At 42.3% G+C, this 21,374-nt stretch overlaps 1 protein-coding gene across 1 annotated transcript in view; it reads right to left on the reverse strand.

Annotated features, from left to right (window-relative positions):
* The window catches only part of HACD3 (3-hydroxyacyl-CoA dehydratase 3), a 32,600-nt gene extending 18,616 nt beyond the window's left edge, over positions 1-13,984 (reverse strand). The window contains exons 1-4 of the mRNA XM_030875234.2: positions 13,710-13,984; positions 3,237-3,279; positions 1,290-1,363; positions 191-355 (exon numbers count right to left, since the gene is read on the reverse strand). Coding sequence (XP_030731094.1) covers positions 191-355; positions 1,290-1,363; positions 3,237-3,279; positions 13,710-13,796 — 369 coding nt within the window. The 5' untranslated portion in view covers positions 13,797-13,984. The remainder of the gene's footprint in view (positions 1-190; positions 356-1,289; positions 1,364-3,236; positions 3,280-13,709) is intronic.
* Between the last annotated feature and the right edge of the window lie 7,390 nt (positions 13,985-21,374).

The following is a 21,374-nucleotide window of genomic DNA, read 5'->3' on the forward strand; positions in this document are numbered from 1 at the left end:
TCAAACAAATCCCAATTGAGGGACAGTCTACAAAATACATGACCAGTACTTCTATAAAACCACATCTCCAGGTCTTTCAGGGAATTTATAACTTTTTCCTTAGTCTATCAGATTCTGATAGATATCTGAGGTGGCCCAAATAACTTGGGTTCCTCATGACTTCTGTCTAGATCCTAAGGTCCTTACTGACCTTGGCTCTGAGCTCCATTTCAGCATCAGACTCGTCCAGCCAACGATCAAAGTCAGGGGCCAAAAACAGTGGGCGCTTCTCCTGCTTGGTGAGTCTCTCCCACCACTGGCTCACCTTCTTCTGTACCGTGATGTTCACCTGCCTCTGGGTCAGTTTGTAAACCAGCTAGGAGAGAAAGCAAGAACGTGAGAATGCCCTCCCACATCCCCCGCTCCTTCCCCTGTAACTGTACAAACCACTGTGGCCATACAGAGAAGCTGCACTGTATACTTACTCCCCTTCCTTCTTTGTTCCTAAAAGTCCTGAAGCAAAAAGAACATCTAGACCAAGGCTGGTACAAGGAAGAACTGGTAAAAACAGCCAAGTCTTTCTCTGGTTCCCCCCATGAATGACACAGGAGGAAAGCAAGATAAGAAAGGCAGATAGTTCTTGGTTATCCTAGCAGAAACTGGCATGAACGTCCTACCAGATCTACATCATGCAAGGCACTACATCCAATCACCTTCTCAAGTGCACCATTACCTTCCAAATTTTCCTCCCATGAAGATGACTCAATTCAAATGGTCAATGGTTTCTGGCATTGTTTTAGAAAGGCCTGCCTCAAGGCCAGAACTGTACTGTATCAGTTACAACTTTTTCACAGGGAATCTTTCACTACAGAGTCTTCTCAACTAAACTCAAATTCTTAGGGGCTGTTCCAGCTCATTATTCTTCTATATGGCCTCTCCCTTTGCCTCCAAAGCAAGCCCCAGACAGATTCTCTACCCCTTAAACCACTGCTGACTATTAAGAATCTCAGAGCTGGAAAGAACCATAGAGATCACTTAACCCAATCCTTCACGTAACACATGAGGAAACTGAAACTCAAAGAAGTGAGGAGAATTATTCACACCACTAATAAATGGCAGAGCCCAGATCCGACTCAGGTTCTCCAACTTTCCTCTTCCTCTGAAGCTAAAACCTGGGCTCTATTCCAAACAAAAGTATATTCTACTTTGGTTTATCTTCTTCTTCCCCACAATCTTTGCTCCCCATTTCACAAAACTACGAGTATTTATTTCTTAAAATGGACAGGGAAGTGAGGAAGGAAAGAACATACCTCTGGCTTCACAAGGTCTAAGAACTCCAGGTGAAATTCATAAACATTGTCTCCTTTGGCACCATGCCCCTGAGCTATAAAGAAAGAAATGTGGGTTACTGTGAACTTGTGCAGAGCGAGGCCATTCAAATGTTAGCTTAGTGCAGTCCTTTCAGGGGTATGCAAATATTAATGGGTCCTGCAAATGAGTGGGGGCTTGTGAGCAGAGCTACTCAACAGCTAGATAAGCTAAATCCTGGACAAAAGTTTATCTCCTTATGTCTTTCTGGTGAGCAGTTCCAGAGTATTTACTTAATCTTCGAATGCGGCCTCAGTGATGCCCAGTACAAATAACAGGCAGGAAAAAGAACACAGAAAGCAAAGCCCAAGGTAACACATAGATATAAATTTAACTTTCACATTTACTTTGGCTCTGAATCCACAGCAGAGAAAAATCAAGTAGGTGTATTATCTTGACTGCGGTTAAGGAAAGCCACAGGATACATAGAAATGCTGGACTGTCTCAAAGAAAGCTGTAAATTTAACACCTTCCAACCAGGGGTAGACGATGGAGCAGCTGACTGTTCCTTTAGCACATCCCAAATGGAACAAAAAAGAAAAATAACATTTTCTCAGCTCATTCCTGAGAGGACAAACGGAAGTCGGAGGGAAGTCCTCAGGGTGACCATCATGCCATCCCTGTGCCGTGACATGGCTCCTTTCCCCAAAGCAAGCAGGTGCTGTGCCTAGGAGCCAGTGACTGCGGGACATCCCTGTCCTCTAACTCTCTCACTTGGTTCCCTCCTGCGATTATCTTTCTTCATCTGGCCATATGTGGTATGACTTGCCTAATACGTGCTACAGGTGGCTATCGTTCTCTAAGACCATAAATTCCTTAAGGTAGGACAGTCTGTAAGCTTCATGTGCGGCAAGATACACTTTTATCCTTTTATTCCCCCTCAAAATCTGAGCTGCTACCACCATTGCTCTCACCTGGAAAAGGAGATTCAAAAGCCAGGTTATGCTTTCAGGCAAGTATATTAAGGTAGATGGAGTCTCATGTAAAGCAGAAACTCTTCAATCTCCCATAATCGCAGTCACGTACTAATGACATTCCAAGGAACCAGAACAGAGAGAGAGCAGGGAGAATCCCACCCTATTATCACTGTTACCCTACTGGGTAACAATGAATCCAGACCTACCCTCTTAGGCACAGCAGAAAGTTTGCTGGTGAACTGAGGAGGAAGGAGATGGAGGCAGATTCACAGAATCAAAGACTGTCAAGAGCTGGAAAGCTTTTAGATGTCATCGAGAGTGCAGTGCTTATTAAACTGGTCTGTACATATATCAGGGAGCCACAAAGTCTCATTAAGAAATTTTCTATTTGGGGGGTTTTGTTATAATATTTTTAAAAAGAGGCATATTCTGGGTCATCTAGATGGCTACCTTATAATCAAGTACTACCACAGGAGTTCAGTGTTTGCAACTGTGTTCACAGCTGCAATGGAGCTAAATATCACTTAGAGTGACCATATTTAATCCATAACACGTATCTTAATCTAGGGTCTATGGCCCTGGAGGATCCTGTGGATGTGTGTTCAGGTGTCCATGGATCCTCAAGTTTGAGAAACACTGATTATAACCCAACACCCTCATTTTATAGGTCCAGAGAAGTGAATAAGTTGTCCGAGGTGGTCACAGATTTAGAGCTAGAAGATATAAATCTATTTTCTAGCCCATGATACCTTTTCTCTATATCTACTGCCTCTCCCAGGGGAAAACAGGATATTAAACAAATTATTGACTTTTCTAATCATACATCTCAAAACATTCTAGCTTATCCCACAAGTATCAGAGTGGTGAGCATCAACAGAAAGTGAATAAAATAAACAGATAAAAATAAAAAGCAACCACCACTATGTCTCTTTAACTGTGTAGAGGACTGAGAACATTTGCCCGGATACTGACCTTTGAAATGCAGCACATTTTCAGTGATGCTGATGGCAGGATTCTGTAGAAAGAGACCAAGGATGCAAGAAGGGCATTTTAATGAGAAAAATGGAATTAAAACCAGGGGCTTACTTCCCTCCATCCATCTGCCTTCTTGGGCACTCAACCTCCTGCCCTGTGCTTCCCCCAGAGAATATATTTGGTCATTTATCCACATCTCTGTGCAGGGTTTCCTCTATGTCTATCTGTACCCATCTGAGATTGCAGGCTCCTGCAAGAAGGACCCTAAACTGCTCTGCTGTGCAGAACAATCAGATACTGAGTCAGTCCATTGTGCTCATGGTAAATGGTACATGGTGCCGTGTGAGGTGCTACGGAGGAATACACAGATCTCTAAGACTCAGTCCCTCAGCTGTGGAGGCAGAGAATCTAGTAGAACAGATGAGTCATTTCCTGTGAGAAGAAACGATATAGTATCAAGTAACATATGCTCAAGACCAAAAGAGTAGTAAAAAGCAGTTAAGTGTTACAGTCATTAAGAAGAGAGCACAATGGGAATAGAATGGCTGGGGAGAGCCTCACCAAGGAGTGAGACCCATGCTGCAACATGAAAAATAAATTAATTCCTACAGGTTAAGGCAAGGGCTGCGGATTACAGGCGGTTGGATGAAAATGAAACATGCAGTGCCTCAGCCTCAGGCTCCACACTCTTAACCCCTATCCAAACCAAGACTAGAAGAGATGGAAATTCTCCAAATTGTTCATTTATTCCCAGAAGTCGCTACATGCCTTTTAGCAGCATAATTTAAAGTGAAACAACTGAACTCTTTTTTCAGCGGATGAGAAACAGTTTATCTCCTAACTCCCAGCTCAAAATTATAAGCAAGAAGCAGCCTGTTTCCAGTGCCATAGCTAGTTCATTTATTTTTCTCCGGTAGGCTCCACTGGCTGTGTTCCATCATGCATCAAAGGAAACCAACAAGACAGACAGAAGGTGAAGGGGGTGGTTTATACTAAAAGGCAGTGGGAGCCTAGATGCTCTATTCATAGCCAAGAGCATTAGGAAAAGGGGGAGCATGAAGGCTGGGTTGGGGGAGCATTTGAGCCAAGCTTTAGGTTAAGAACTTCCCAGGTGACAGTACAGACTTCAGGCTGAGAAGCTTACCCAAAGGGGCTAACAATCTAGATGATCTTCTCTGTGCCAGGAAGATGGAATTACGGAACCTCATCAAAACAGGCTACACTTTCAGGGGCATGGTTCCTCTATAAGGGAAACAGGGTTTTGGTATGAATATTATCATGAAAGCTAGAGTTCTGGCAAGTCTTGGTGGTACACTTCCTACCTAGGTCACTTCTTGCCCCACTCTGTGTTCCCCATATCTTAAATCACTTGGAAGGAAAAAAGGAGTTTGGGGGGCCCAGTTTATTCTCCTCAGACACAGATGTGTGAAACCAAGGTTTAAGCATCGAGCCACAGCACAGGGCCTGGATTTCACAAAGCATTCTGTGAGCCAGATTTCAGATGCTAACTCCTACCCAGCAGTACACTGGGCATGTCAGGTCCAGCTTCTCCAAAGGTGGTAATAGTTAAGGAATACATTTCAGTGAAAAAAAAGAAAGAGAGAATACCAGGAGATTCCTTGTCCTCTTTGCCCACTTTCCCGCAATGGTAACATTTTACAAAACTATAGTATAATATCACAATCAGGATATTGACATTGATACAGTCAACCTATCTTGTTTGAATTTTCCCAGTTTGACTTGTATTCATTTGTGTGTGTAAATTCTATACAATTTTATTACACGTATACATTCATCTACTCAACATCACAGTCAAGATACTGAACAGTTCTAGATCCCTTATGGTGCCCTTTTATAACCACACCCACCTCCTGCCCCCCTCTCTCAGCCCCCAAACTGGTCTTCTTTATTTCTTTTTGACTATCATTATGGACTTGTGGATTTCCTTTTTGATCCACTCTGCCAAAATCCAATATTATTCTTATTCTTTTTGGTGTTCAAATTCTTACAAATTTGGTCACAAATTGTCAAAAATTTGAAATCCCTTCAAACCAGCTCCTGTATTATTCTGATATGACCTTGTAGGCTTTGAGGATGTTGTACTTTCTCTGGCACAGACCTGGAATAATTGGCCGTTTCTTCAAGGGGCCTCATAGTTCCTCTACTGCGGAATGGTAATTTAGAAGCCATGATCTGGGCACATTGAGGTATACTCAGTGCTCATCTTCAGTGTCTAGCTAGGACTTTAAAAAATCATGTTGTCATAACGAAATGCCCAATTCAAAATTATGGGACTTCCCTGGCGGTCCAGCGGTTAAGACTCCGTGCTTCCAACGCCAGGGACACAGGTTCGATACCTGGTCGGAGAACTAAGATCCCACATGCCGCATGGTGCAGCCAAAAAAAAAAAAAAAAAAAATTACATTATAGGGCTTCTCCTTATCTTGTTATTTAATATTTGTATTTCCTTATGGTGAATATCTTGGTTCCTAATAACATTAACACACTTACTTCTTTGATCCTAAAGGTTTCAGAATTACATCAATATTTTTACTAACAAAAAAACCTATAAAGTAGAATATTTATTTGCAGTTCTTTTTGTCCTTAGAGTATATCTACTAAAGAACCAGAGTACTGTGTTCAAATGTTACTTGTACTAAGTTATTTATCTGTATGGTTATGTTATCAATTTGATATATAGTTAGGTCCTTTTGATTGTATTTAGTTTCAAGATTTTTCATTTTATCCTTTTTTATTGAATTTTAGTTTTTAATATGTAAAACATTTACATCATTCAAAAGTCAAACTTTACAGACAGGTATCTTCAGAAGTCCTATTTCCAAACCCATCCCCCTCCACCACATTCCCACTCACCACCCGTACGTAACCACTTCAGGGGCACCTGGTTTATCTTTCCTCTGTGTGTGTATATGTTTGGGAAAATAAATAAATATATTCAGACATTCTTATTTCCCCTTCTTTCTACACAAAAGATAGCACAGAATATACATTCTTAGGCACCTTGCTTTTTTCACCTAAATCAATCCTTACCAGTTCATAGAGATCTTACTCCTTCTTCTTTTTTTTTTTTTTCACTCATTCTTTTTGGGTGTATATGACAGTACACATTCTCTTTAATCTCCTTTTTGGATCCAAATTCTACTTATACTTAAAAACACAGCTCAAGGTCCCACATCCTTGGCCACAGTGATCTATTCTCTGAACTCCAAGACCACTGATTTCTTTGCTCATCCCTTCCCTCCACCAAGAAAAACTTCTTTAAAAGTTATCTATAATTGGGTGGTGGTGCAGTGGTTGAGAGTCTACCTGCCGATGCAGGGGACACGGGTGCGTGCCCCAGTCCAGGAAGATCCCACATGCCGCGGAGCGGCTGGGCCCATGAGCCATGACCGCTGAGCCTGCGCGTCCGGAGCCTGTGCTCCGCAACGGGAGAGGCCACAACAGTGAGAGGCCTGGGTACCGCAAAAAAAAAAAAAAGTTAGCTACAATCATCTGTTCTTCCCTACCACAAATACTCTGAAATCTACTCTGATCTAGCCTCCATCCACACCACTCCACTGAAACTATTATTACCAAGATCATCAATAACCTCCACATTGCCAAATCCAATAGACACACAATCTCGTCTTATTCAACCTCTAAGCAGCACTGGACAGAGCAGACCACACCCCACTGAAATATCCCTCTTTCCTGGCTTCGAGGACACTACAGGACACTGCATTGGATTTAATGCCTCATAGGCTACTCCTTCTCAATCTCCTCTGCTGGTGCTTTCTGCTCGGCTCAACTTCTAAATGTTTAAGTGTCTCAGGACGCAGTCCTGGGCTGCTTCTCATCTCTATCAGTTTTGGGGGTTTTTTTGTTTTTATTTAGGCTGCACTGGGTCTTAGTTGCGGCATGCAGGATCTTCACTGTGGCATGTGGACTCTTTGTTGCAGCATGCAGACTTCTTAGCTGCAGCATGCATGTGGTATCTAGTTCCCTGACCAGGGATCGAACCCAGGCCCCCTGCATTGGGAGCGCAGAGTCTAACCCACTGGACCGCCAGGGAAGTTCCTCTCTATCAGTTTTTAATATCTATAAGTTTTCTGATATAAATTGGCATCTTGGGCCAAACTGAACCCACAATATTTTATATGGCCTACAGAGAATATTTTTTATTTATTAATTTTAATTCACCACAAAGTACTTTGCACCTTGGAATTTTGCAGTAGCTGTTCCCTCTCCCTATAATATTCAGTCCCCATAATTTTGCACGGCTTCTTAACATTTAGATATCTGCTCAAATGTCACCTCCTCCAAGAGACCTTCCCTGACTACCCAATCTGAAATAGTTCTCGTGATTCCTTCTCATATTTTTTTTCTTGCTTTACTTTCTTCATAACATTCATGGTTATCTGAAACTATCTGATGAATTTATCTGCTTCTATTGCCAGTCTTCCTCCACTGCCACCGCCACTCAGTATATAAACTTCATGAGAGCAGGGACCTTGTCTGCCGTGCTCATGCCCAAGTCCCAGAGTCTAGAAGACTACCAAGCACACAGTAAGCATTTATATATTTGTTGAATAAGTATAAAACTATGAGGTTTTTTCATTTAAAAAAAATCTGGATTTTCAGTTTCTTCTTCAAAAATTAGAATTAGATGCCAACCTCAGATCTGCATTCTTGAATGACAATAGCTACCCCCTTAATATGAGCCCTATCCTCTCCAATTAGCCACTTTCCTCACCCAGCTCATTTCACTAACATTCACTGAACACTCACTATATGCCAATTATTTTTCAAAGTATTCCACATTACTATCACACACACATACAAAAACCCTATAAAATAGGTACTATTTACACAACAATTTTACATACAAAGAAACGGAGGTGTACAGAGATTATGTACCTAGTTTAGATTACAAAATCAGCAAGGGGCAAAACCAAGATTCAAACCAAGGCAAACAGCCCCAGGCTCCTAACCATGACACGTTTTGGGCATTGATTTGGTAATCTCTGATCCATACTCTCTTCCTGGTGATCTCATCCTGCCTCAGGGGTTTTAAATACTAAAACTTATTAACTGACAACTCCAAAATGAAATTAATATCTCATTAATTCTAAAATGTACATTTTTCTCACATTTAATATCTCTAAAATCAGGATACTTATTAAAATTGACAGCAGCACCGTACACTTGCTTGGGCAAAGTAGCAACCATGACATGGTTGTCACTGTCTAGCATATGGGAGCTTGGCTGTTATTCCAGATGGCATGACTACACAGCTGCAACTCAATATTTCAGTCAAACCACTTAAAAGCCATTTCAGGAAGTAGTATGACTCCTGGTTTGTGTCTCAGGAATGTGCCAGCATCAAAACTTATAAATAGGTATGGATGGCTTGAACAAAAAACGAGATAACAGTAGAGTGTTCTTTCAGAGATGCTGCATTTACTGCTCTTAATGGCACAGAGGATGATACTATATGGAAAAACATGGACAGTGACATCTCTGAGTAGAAATGTGATTCATAAGACTGGATTCTGGGACTTCCCTGGTGGTCCAGTGGGTAAGACTCTGAGCTCCCAACGCAGGGGGCCCAGGTTTGATCCCTGGCTGGGGAACTAGATACCTCATGCATGCCACAACTAAGAAGTCCGCATGCCGCAACTGAAGATCCCACATGCCGCCAACGAAGATCCTGCATGCCACAACTAAGACCTGGCACAGCCAAAATAAACATTAAAAAAAAAGAGTGGATTCTGAAATATGACGATGGTTTAGAATACCTCCACCAATTTTTCTGCTTATATTTTCATATTTATGTGTACAAGAGTGAGATTATACAGATAAAATGATAGATTTTATGATTTTTTCTAATTTATTAATTTATTTTTGGCTGCGTTGGGTCTTTGTTGCTGCGCACAGGCTTTCTCTAATAGCAGCAAGCAGGGGCTACTCTTCATTACGGTGCACGGGCTTCTCATTGAGGTGGCTTCTCTTGTTGCGGAGCACGGGCTCTAGGTGCATGGGCTTCAGTAGTTATGGTGCGCGGGCTTAGTTACTCCGCGGCATGTGAGATCTTCCCGGCCCAGGACTTAAGCCCATGTCCCCTGCATTGGCAGGCGGATTCTTAACCACTGCACCACCAGGGAAGCCCAACCACTATTCTAGAATTGGAGTTTATCATTCCCACTGTATTTCTTTACTCATGTACAACATGTTGGGTATTCATTACAATATAAACTTTTATTTTACATGTTACATAAGTGGTTTCATATATATATAATATGAATATATATAATTCTTCAACTTGCTTTTTTTTTTTTTTCTTTTGCGGTACGTGGGCCTCTCACTGTTGTGGCCTCTCCCTTTGCAGAGCACAGGCTCCAGACGCGCAGGCTCGGCGGCCATGGCTCACGGGCCCAGCCGCTCCGCGGCATGTGGGATCTTCCCGGACCAGGGCACGAACCCGTGTCCCCTGCATCGGCAGGCGGACTCTCAACCACTGCGCCACCAGGGAAGCCCCTTGCTTTTTATTTGATATATTTCTTAACTTTATCCATAGATACAGCTGGTTCTGTTTCATTTATTTTAGCTGTTGTACAGTGTGCTGTTGTATAAATATACCAGTTTATCCATTCTCCTGTTGATAAGTACTGAGGTTGTTTTCAATTTTTTTTGCCGTAATGAACATACTGTCTCCTTGGGCATATAAGGAAGAGCTCAGTAGTATGTGCCACAAATATCTGCCTCAAGCTTGTCTTAAATCTGTCATCTTTTTTTTTTAGGGTTTATGTTTTTGTGTCTTAACACATTCTTCCCTGTTCCAGTATCATAAAGACAGTCTCCTATATTTTCTTTTAGTAGTTTTGCTTTATGCATTTAGTTCATTAGCCCACCTGAAATTGACTTTCGTGTACAGCATAAGGCAAGATCTTACTTTATCTTTTTGCCATTTAGATTACCAGTTGTCCCACTACAATCTCCTGAATGGTTCATCCTTTCCCCTATTAATTTGTAAAGCCACCACTGTTGTTCAATAAGTTTTCATATATGGATAAATCTGCTAACAGCCTCTATTCTGTTCTATTGCTCTTTGTGCTTCTCTCTCATCTAAGGTTTAGTATCACAATAATAATCCCTTACACTTGAATAGCACACTAGAATTCACAAAGCACTTTCAAATCCATTATCCAATTTAAGCCTCAAAACAACCCTGTGAATTAGGTGTTATTATTCACATTTATTTGCATGAAAAGACACAGGCTCATAAAGGTTAGGTGAATAATCCACGGACACCAGATATTAAGTGGAAGAGCAAGGACCCAATCTCATGCCTTCAGTTACCACTCTTTCCACCAGACTCTCTATTAGGTAAGGTCAAAAACAGTATCTTTCAAACAGCTCCGAAACAGAGCTATGCACACTGCCCTCATATAACTGAAACAAACAAAAACCTTGATAAATGAACAAATGCTTTAACAACTATGGTTGTTGGCACAAGTCTGTCCTTCATGCTTATCCTGAAAACAAACTCTATTCTGAAAGTAACCCTGCCCTAGCCCCACTGTCTGCAGCTCCAAAGACAGAGTAGAGATGTGAAAACCTGATGGTTCTCTGTGTCTCAGAAAGGGAAAGGAGCAGGGCTGATGCCCCCAAACTGGAATTCAGCATCAAAACTCATTTACACATATGCTTCAAAGAGCAGGGGAGGATAGAGAGCTGTCCAACAACCCAGTACCTAGCTTAAGGGGAGACAAAAGTAGGTGCTCCACAAACGGTTTTCATTAAACAAGTAAACGAATTGCTTCATCCCAAGCCAGAATCACCAGTTTCATAGGCCCTGAGAACAATTAATTGGAAAATTTTTTAAAAGGAGCAGCTCCTGACATTCAAAAGCTGGCCTGGCACTCCCAGCTAGAACACATTATTCTGTTATTTATTGGACATAAACAATCTCACAGAATACCTTGATAAAATGAGGCAAAGGCCATTTCATAATTTTGTGTAAGCACAGATAAAAACATGGCCACAATGCCGCTCACAAAATACGAGACACCCTTCCTCTCTTGGCCAAAATAAGTGACTGCCACTTCTCTACCAATTAGTTTTATTCTTGTTCTGGTCTCTCTTTCCTATGTATAAGATTTATTCAGATACCCAACCACAGAATTGCCCGCTTTCTGACAGCATCTAATCTAAAGTGAATCCTTGCTTCCTTAGTCTGTCCCCCAATCACCAAAGTCCAAAATCTATAATCAATTTTGAGCAAACCCATGGAGTATGCTCTCCCTTGCTGATATGAGCACTAAACACAACTTGTTTAACTAGAGGTGTGTTCCTGGAACTCTTTGGCTGTAGGACATTGACACGTACAACAAGTTGGACAATCTGAAAGTCTATGCCGTCCTCTTTCTGGCAAGTTCTCCCAGTCTCAGTTTGACAAGAATACTTCACCTTATTTCTGGAAGTCACCTCTAACTAACGAAAAGAGAGGTACCAAATTCCTTTAACACCAGGGACCTGGTCCAGTATTCAACTCCGACTCTACAAATAAACATACTCATGTACAAAACTTTTTGTTAGTATATAATATGCTTCCTCCTAGATAGAATGCCGTTGGAAAGCTGAGTCTGTCTGACTCATTTTTATAAATCTGTAGTATTTCACACATGGTAGGGGGTTTCTTTTATGAATGGTATTAACATGTTACTTTAAAACTAATGGTAGTTGAAATGGATGCCTCAGAATTACAGATGGGAAATCCGAGAAAAACCAAAAACTCAATTGGGGAAAAAGATTTATTTTTTCCCAAAGAATAAAAAAAGGATTTCTCTCTCCAAAAGAAAATTCCATTTTTGCCTCCACCGTTACATTTCTTTAACTATAATATATTCCAATCACATACTTTTATGTTTTAAAATATACCAAATATGATTAACACATGTGTTCATGTTTCTTAACTAAAAGGTTTAGATCTTTCAGGAAAAATTTAAGTATGATGCATTCTTTCATTTGCCCAACTAATTTCCATTTTTTTCCACCAACACCACCCCACTTCCCCTAAAAACAACTTTTCTGTTTGTAGCTTCAAAAGCATCCCAGAATATTACATCCTTATTACAACTAGAGAGGGCCTGAGTTTATTAAATTGGTCTACACAATGTTTAACTGAATACTTAAGAGAGATTGCCATGACACAAGTTCTGTACTTTTCTTATTGACTGATGTTAGAGTCCTCTCTAGAAGGAAACTTTGATCCCCATCTACAAAGATTTTGTTTTTTCCTTTTTTATTAAAACACCGTGGAGCAGAGTAGAGGGACACAGCAAAGAACATTTATACATCCTCTGACACAAAAGTGTAATTCAGCCTGGTTTAACACATTAAATGACACAGGCTATTTAAAGGCATTCTGGTCAGTATTGTCTTAAGTTTCAATGGGAAAACAAGTTTATATTCCAGAAGAAAAGATTAAGTTCAACAAATTCAAGTCCACACTCAAAGAGCACCTACACCTTGCAAGACAGTATATACCAGATGGGCTGACAGATCCCAACATAAACGCCTGACTCCGAGGCAGAGAGAGTTAAGGGGAGTGAAGGAGGTTACAAAGTGCCATAAATGTCAAGGAGAGTAGGGAGTAAGAATGTAGAAAGAACATTCCAGACTGAAAACTCCAGTTCCTCAAAAACGGAAATCCTGGATGGTTTGGACCAAGACAAAGGGGTACACAGGTCCTGAGAGCTCCACCATTTAGGAGGCCTCAGCTTGTTCTCATGAGGGCCAATGAGATCAAGCATAAATACTCAACATAACTTAATTTTGTAGTTATCTATGCAACTCAGCAAACCTGAGCTCACAGTCTTCAGAACAGGGTGGTGGGGGGGAAATCACTTCTTCGGGGTCTTATGGACTTTAGAACTAAAATTAACAAGAACTATTTCCATCACTTAATGGTTGGGAGGTGGGTGTGACCCCTCCAAGGCAGCGGCGGGCCTCGTGAAGGTCCGAGGGGACCCGCTAGACCTCTCTGGCCAGCGCTAGACGTCCAGCCACGGCCCGGCAAGCCACTGTCACACTGCACCCCGGACCCAAAGACATCCCACGCCTCGAAGAGCTTCGGCAAACACGAACTCCGACGGCCAGGCCTTCCGGGCCAGGCTTGGGCTCCACCAGGCCGCAGACTGCGAACAAAGAGGAGGCCCGGAGTAGCCTCCGAGGCCCGCGCGGGGCTCACGCAGCACCCGAGGTACCTGAAGCCTTCAGGGGGTCGCGCCCAGGTTCTGCCTCCATGTGGGCCAGCTTTTGCTCGGGCCTGGACGCCGAGAGCGCACCGAGTCCTGGATCCCGTTGGCGCGCTACTGGCTCGCCGGTACGCACCCGGACAAAGGGGACTGGGGTCCCAGCGGTTCCCAGGAGCCGAGACCCGCGCACGTCCCGCCGCCCTGCCTTTACCTGCACGTCACTCAGCTCCACGCGCAGATACAGCTCGCGGTGCCGCTGAGCCCAGTAGACGTGCGGCGTCAGCACCTGATTCTCCATGACCACACTGCCCAGGGCGCGGGGAAACTAGGCTCGCTGCCTCAGGCAGGTCGTGCGCGGCTGGAGCTGGCCGAACACAGGCCGCAAGACCACCTCGCTCCGGAGTGCCTGCAGCCCGCAGCCTCTATACGACCCACGCTCGCGGGACGCGCCTGCGCAGTGGCGAGCAAAGGAGGCAGCGGCGCGGGCTCCGGGCTTCAGGGCGAGCCGGGTGGGGGCGGGGCGGGGCGGGGCGGGGCGGAGGCGGGAGGGGGCGGGCCCAGGAGCGTGTGACGCCCCTGCTTGCTGCTGCCGCCTCTGGAGTCGACAGGTGCTGTGCAGTTACCTCTCTTCTTCTGGAGGACGGTTAAAAATAAGCGTAAAAATTAAAAAACGCTGGAGACTGATGAGGAACCGATCAGCATGGAGAACGGGCTTGGATTGGTGTATCTGGAAGGTTCCTCCCATTTGTCATTCATTAATTCAACATTTACTGAGCACCTGCTGTGTGCCCAGGCTTCAAAGCTAAGCACCAGAGCTTCAGGAGTAAGACACAGCACCTGCCGTCCTGGAACCCGTAGTCTATTAAAAGACGCAAGCAATTACAGACATAATAAGGATGATGATGGTTATAGGGGAAGCGGTGTGGGAGAGAATGGAAGAGTGTTCTAAGAGGGGAGAGTAAGCGTAAAGGCCAGAGATTTCCAGCGCTATTCCATAGAACTTCATACGATGATGGAAATACTCCATTCTGCGCTGTCCATGACGGTAGCCACTAGCCATATGGGGCTTCTGAGTACGTGAAATGTGGCTAAAGAAACTGAGAAACTGAATTTTTTGTTTCACTTACTTCTAATTAATTTAGTCACAAATTAATAGCTATTCTATGGGACAGCACAAGAGACTTGTCTCCTTTGAAAAGGAAACCCAAACTATAGACAACACTAATTTATGTCTAATTTAAACTATCTCGTCTGTATCCACTTTCATCTCCAAGTCTGCTTTCAGTGGAGAATTTAATAGGAAGCAACATTACTATGAAAACCAGAAATCTGGGACAAAAATGAACCTTATTATTCAGTTCTGTTAGCACCCATTTATTTAGCAAAGTTCTGAGCCCAGGGATCCAGAGATGAAATGATGCCAGTTCTCAGAAAACATTTAGCTCAGGGGGTAGGTCATATAAAATATAGAGGGTTTTAATATGGGGAATATACTGAGCTCAGAAAGAGGCAGGCAGGTAGGAGCTAAGGGTTGTAGGAACCAGTGGCAGACATTTGAGAGCAAATCCTTGAGAGCTGGACAGTGAAATGGAGGAGGAATTTGATAGAGGAAGAAGCGGAGGTAGGGCAGTGGATGCACAGGGCAGGAGACCAAAGATGAAGAGATATGAAATGTTCTGCATACTGGGGGTTAAGGGCATGGAGGGGAGAGCTTGCTCTGGGTCTGGTAAGACAGATAGGGAGTGGATTAAGAAAGTCTTTGTTTCAATGAGGTGTTTGTACTATATTCCACAGATACATGAGAGTCAAGGAAGTTTGTTACAGGAGATCAGGAAAATCAAATATGTGCTGGGCAAAACAACCTGTCAGTGAGGAGAAACTGGTAGTAGGCAAACCAGTTGGAGGTGATGCAATCTGCCTGTTATGAGATAATGAAAACGGTAACCCTGATAGCCTTGAATTTTAAAAATAATAATTTTTTGAAATGATAAAATTATTTTTATTACATTGCTTTTACTACAATATAGATGCTATATAGGGCACTTTAAAAAAATTGAAGTATAACTTATGTATAGGAACCAGGCAAATTTCAAATATTCCACTTAAGCTGAATTTTTGCATGTTTATACCTGTGTAATTAATTACTATCTAGATCAAGATCCGGAACATTTCCAGCATCCTACGGATTCTCTCATGTCAGTGTACCTTTGCCTCCCATCCCCTACACCCCAATAATTACTATCCTGACTTCAATCACCATAGAGTAGTTTTTGTCTATTCTTGAATTTCGTGTAAATGGAATCTACCAGTATGTACACTTTGTGTCTGGTTTCTTTCATTCAACATAATGTATTTGAGATTTATCTATATTGTGTGAATCACCAGTTCATTCTTTTTTGGGTTTTGTTTGTTTTATTTCACAGAATGAATGTATCACAAATTATCCATTCTCCTGATGATGGACATTGCATTGTTTTCAGTTTTTAGCTAGGAACATTTATGTACTTGTCTTTTGGTGGATATATGTGCTTAATTTTCTTGGGTAAATACCTAGGAATGGAATTGCTAGGTCATAGAATATGTATGTTGAGCTTCTGTAGATACCGTTAGACAGTCTTACAAAGTGTTTTGATCAATTTACACTCCCACAAGCAATGTTTAAAAGTTCTAGTTGCTCCATTTCCTTGGTATTTTCAGTCTTTTAAATTTTAGTCATCCTGGTGGCTGTGTAATAAAGAAAAATAATTTCAGTTTAGCATATTTGAGCCCTGAAATTTATCAGCTGACCTCTATCCAAGGCGAATTGAGTCCAAGTCTATTGGTAAGCAAGGAGACTGAATGACATTTTGCCTCAGATGCTCCATAAGAAAAGTCCAATGGAAGGGGGTTTATCCAGCCTGGTTCAACCACCACTAACCTACTGGATGACTTCTCTGGGCCTGAGTTTCCATATCCATCAAATGAGAGAGTTGGACTCACTCCCCTCCAATGTTCTTATCAGCTATTCCTAAATTTTCCTGTGAGAAGGACAGCTATTGTGGACCGAACTCTCTATGAGAAATCCAGTAAAAAAAAAAAAAAAAAAAAGATATTGAAATGGAGAAGGGAAAGAGTAACATCCAGGTAAACTATAAAACTAAAAGATGGCAGAGGGGCTAAAAAGGCAGAGCACAAGTAGCCCTGCCAAGCTGAAACAGGTAGGGCTGATGGTTTTATGATAATGCTAGTCAAATTAAAATGCAAATGAAGCACTGTCTTTGTGTTCTCCCTTCCAGATGCAGCCTTCCCAGCCTCGTGTGGCCCAGGGTCACCTCTCCTTTCTCTGGCCATCAGAAGCATTTGCTGAGTGTTTCCTCTGGATGAAGCACATGCTCAGTGCATAAGTCTGTACTCCTGCCTTTGGCAAGTGATCATACACATTCTCCTTGTTCACCTTTTTACAGAATCTTTTATTCCTGGAAGAAGTTTTGGAAAATGAGCTGTAGAATTTGGCTGTTTTGTGCCTCACCCAGGATCACCCAGCCAGATATCCTTAACCAAAATCAGGTTACTATCTAGATGGCACAAAGCTGAGAGTGGAGAGAGACTGACAGATCAGCCCAGGCATCTACTGGGGAATTCAGACAGCCAGCTCATATCCCTGTAACCTCCTAACTATGCCAGGAGAGTGGTGAGCATTGCAGCCAGTCATTGCCAGAAAAATCTTCCCCTCAGCCTGTCAATACACAGTTCAGAATAATACGCAGAGATGGCCCCTTCCTTGAGTGCAGGGAGTAGCCTTTCCACCCTATCCAGTTTGACCTACCTGATAATTCTTGGCTTTCAAATACATGGTTGCCGGGTACAGACAGTTGGCATGCTACCACTTATGTAAAAATTGTGGAGTAGTGGGAGGAATAATACATTTGTACATAAGCATTTGTTTATGTATCATAAAATATTACTGGACAGTATATGCAAGAAACCAATAACATCAGTTTCTTGTGGGGAAGGAAACTGGGTGACTGGAAGACCAGCATAGCAGAATATTTTTTACTATATACCCTTTTATTCAAAAACTTAAATACACAAAAGAAAATTAGCTGAAAAGCTCTTTTTTTTATGGCAGCTTGGTTTATACTATGCCTCCAAAAGGTATAAAATATGAAGGAAGTGGAAAAACAAACTCTAGCCCATCGTACCCTGTAATCAACTGCTATTAATGTGTACATTACATGCTTGGGATCTGTTTCCTCAACTAGATTATAAATCTCCCTGGAACACAGATTGCTTCCTTTTGGTATCCTGTAGCATCGAGTACAATGTAGATGCTTAAAATATGCATGAAAGTAGATGCTTAAAATATGCATGTTGATGATAATGCCCAGTGCTAGAAAAGTTTTAGTGAAATTGGCACATTCATGCTGAATGTAACTAAGGGCAATGTGAATTTGTGGAATCATTTTGGAATGCAGTTTTGCAATATGTAACAAGATAAATGGAGATGTTTATGCTGATTGGCCTTGTAATTCCCCTTTGGAGATTTTATTCTAAGAAAATAATTTCAAGGAAGGAAGATGTATATATGAAGATGTTCATGATGTTACATGTTGAAACATTGGGACTTACTCAGGAATGACCAAATGTACTGTGGTATAACAACTCAATGGAAAACTGTACAGCTGTGCAAAATGATGAATAGGAAACTAGCAATATTGAAAATGTTTATGATAAGAAATACAAAAATTTTGATTACAACTTTATATAGTGCTAAGATACTGGGGAGTAACTTGTCTTTTTGTTTTCTTCCTTTATAACCCTTGATCCTTCCCTACATAGGGAGCTAGCATGAGGCAACCATGCTTTCTGGGAGTTATAACTCTGGGATTAGAAAACAGACATCAGATTCCTCTCTTTTAAGCTCAGTTGCACATTCAAGACAGAAAATATTTGGAATAATATGCAGACTAAATAAAAATTATCCAAGCATAGGAGGGAAGAAAAAGTCATTTTACAGATGAGAGAAATAAAACTTAGAGAGGCCCAATATTAATCTGTTAGTAAGGAGAGGAGCCAGGATGTGAACCCAGGTCTGCCTGACTCCAGGAATCCGTGCTCTGATTCATGAGTACCTGAGCAAAATTACCACTGCCTGAAGATCGTGGAATGGTAGATGCAGAAGGACTGGGAGACAGGTTGGTCTCTGATGAGGCCCCATGTGAAAAGATGTCAGGTTCTCTAAAACATGAGGTCAGAACTGGATGAGGACCTGATTACCTCAAATAGGCACTGATTTCAAGATGCAGCCCAGGGTACCCTGGGAAGAGTTCTCACTTGTCCACCCTAGCTTTCACTCACACTTACCTGCCTGCTGTCCTTTATGTCAAAATATGATTGTTTCATGATGCTTTGCGATTTTTTTCAGTCTACAGCAGGGACGGATTTGTATCAACCCCACCATGCTATTTATTCAGACCACGTGTGCTAGATAACTTGTCTTTTCCTGAGGAGTCACTAGAGTGTAGGGCAGCATAATATAGCTAAGTAGGCTTTGTCAAGCACACAGTTTGCTTGTGTTTGGCAAGGCCCAGGCCTGACTGATTCAGCCAGTAAAGATACAAAGAGCCAGTTTAGGGACTTCCATGGTGGTCCAGTGGTTAAGATTCCGCCCTTCCAATGCAGAGGTGAGGGTTCAATCCCTGGTTGGGGAATTAAGATCCCACATGCCACGAAAAACAAAAAACAAAAAACCAAGGAGCCAGTTTAGCCTCAGACAGTTTATTACTTACATGTATAACAAAGGGAAGAATGCATCAAGGTGCCAGTGGTCCTTGTCTCATGTATGAAAAAGGACACTACTGAAGCAAAAGAAGGGGCCAGGTGACTGCAATGTACGTTCTGGGATAACTGGCTTCTGAGGAGCCAGTTCTAGGCTGCAGCCAGTTCTAGGTTTTTATATTCTCAGCTCTATTCTGACGGGGGTGGGGTAGAAAGCCCACACCTCATCAGAACCTAGGAGGGTTCTGAGAGAACACTCCTGGCTGTCACAGGGGAGAACCCCAGGGGAGATTGCCTCAAGGTCTTCATAAGACTGTTCCTTTCCAGTTCTGGAAAGATCACAAAGCCTTCTGCTACAACTCAGATAACCGTTGGTTCCAGCCTTTGCCTAGGAGGCCTATGTGGATACATGCAAGGTGGCCAAGGTGCGTGATGGAGATGTTCCCCCCACAGATTTCTCAGGGTTAGAGGCTTTTTAACCCTGCCATAGAAAGAGAAAATAACACTGAAAACAAAGAAATCTGAATTCAAATCTAGTTCAGCCTGTCATTAGACATATGATTTCAGCACATCCTTTACCTCTCTGGAGCTTGTTTTTTTCTTTTTTTTTGGTGTTTTGTTTTCCCCTGAGGTTTGCTGTTAACCTCTCTCTTTTTTTTAATTTTTATTTTTTATTGCAGTATAGTTGATTAACAATGTTGTGTTCATTTCAGGTGTACAGCAAAGTGATTCAGTTATACATATACATGTTTTGATTCTTTTTCAAATTCTTTTCCCATTTAGGTTATTACAGAATATTGAGCAGAGTTCCCTGTACTATACAGTAGGTCCTTGTCAATTATCTATTGGAGCTTGTTTTTTGAAATCCATAAAATTATATTTTTTCTTTGCTTTTGGGGAGGTCTTTTTCCTCTTATTCAAATATAAACTGCACAAAGTCAGGGATTTTGCCTACTTTATTCACTGTTGTAGCACCAGTGCTTGGAACAGTGACAGGCACGTGGCAGAGATTCAGTAAACATTTGGATGAATGAAATGAAGTGCAAGATGTTTCATTGTATTTTGTTAGCATGTGCATCTGCATTCAAAGCCTTAAAACCTACTTTCGGGTGTTATTTTTTGTTTGGGGGTTTGTTTGGTATTTTTGCACAAAAGTCATAGAGGAATCCCAGTGAAAACATGACTGTACTTTTAGAGGAACTCAACTCAAAAAACAAAGCCTGAGCAAAGACTCATTTAACCTCGGAGTGAATAATTGCATACTGAGGAGTAGAACATGGCACCCAGATGGATCTTTTATTACAATAAAGCCTAATTACACACACCTCTGATAAATGGGTCCTTGTAATAATATAAAATAGGGAAGGCCCAGCTTGTCCACTGTTTTGTTTTACACCTTCCACTTTCCCAGTCATCTCCCAAGGCTCCCCTTTTCTCTTTCTCTCAGCCAATGTATGGTGTAGAATAGGAAATACATTGCGGGTCAAGAGACCTGCCTCTGGTCCTGATAATAGCAAACCACTCACTTCCCTACCCTGGGCCCCAGTTCCTTCATCTTTAGGTGTTTGTATGACACACGTGGTTTTCCTTAAGTGCAATTAAGTGACGTTATTACATCTCTTTCACAGATAAAGAAACCATGGCTCAAAGAGACTGACCTGCTGAAGGTCATTAATTAGTACTAGAGCCAAGCTTTCTGACTCCAAGTTCAGGTTTCTTTCCACCATAACAATGAGACACCCAGAAAATCCCCAAGGTCCTGGTCCTTCCCTCTCCATGTCATCTCCATGAAGGGGCAGGGATTTTTCCCTGGCTTGCTCCGTGTTCTAATCTCAGTGTCTACAGCTCTCCCTGGCACATAGGAGGCACTCAATATATATTTGTCGAAGGAAAAAAATAGATGACTACGGACATGCCACAGTTCGTCCTGTGATTTCCAGCAAGTTACTGCCCCTTTCTGGATTTCTTCTCTGTCCCCCACCCCCGCCCAGTTTCCTTCCCGCGCCTCGTTCGCTCCTCCGGCCACTAGACGGCACTGTCGTAAGGGAACCCCGCCGAGCAGAGAGCTGCGCTCTTCTTGGGCCCGTTGCGCCTTCCCCCGTTGAAGGGCAGCGCGCAA

This window comes from Globicephala melas, chromosome 2, assembly GCF_963455315.2.
Source record: "Globicephala melas chromosome 2, mGloMel1.2, whole genome shotgun sequence".
NCBI classification, from domain to species: Eukaryota; Metazoa; Chordata; class Mammalia; order Artiodactyla; family Delphinidae; genus Globicephala; species Globicephala melas.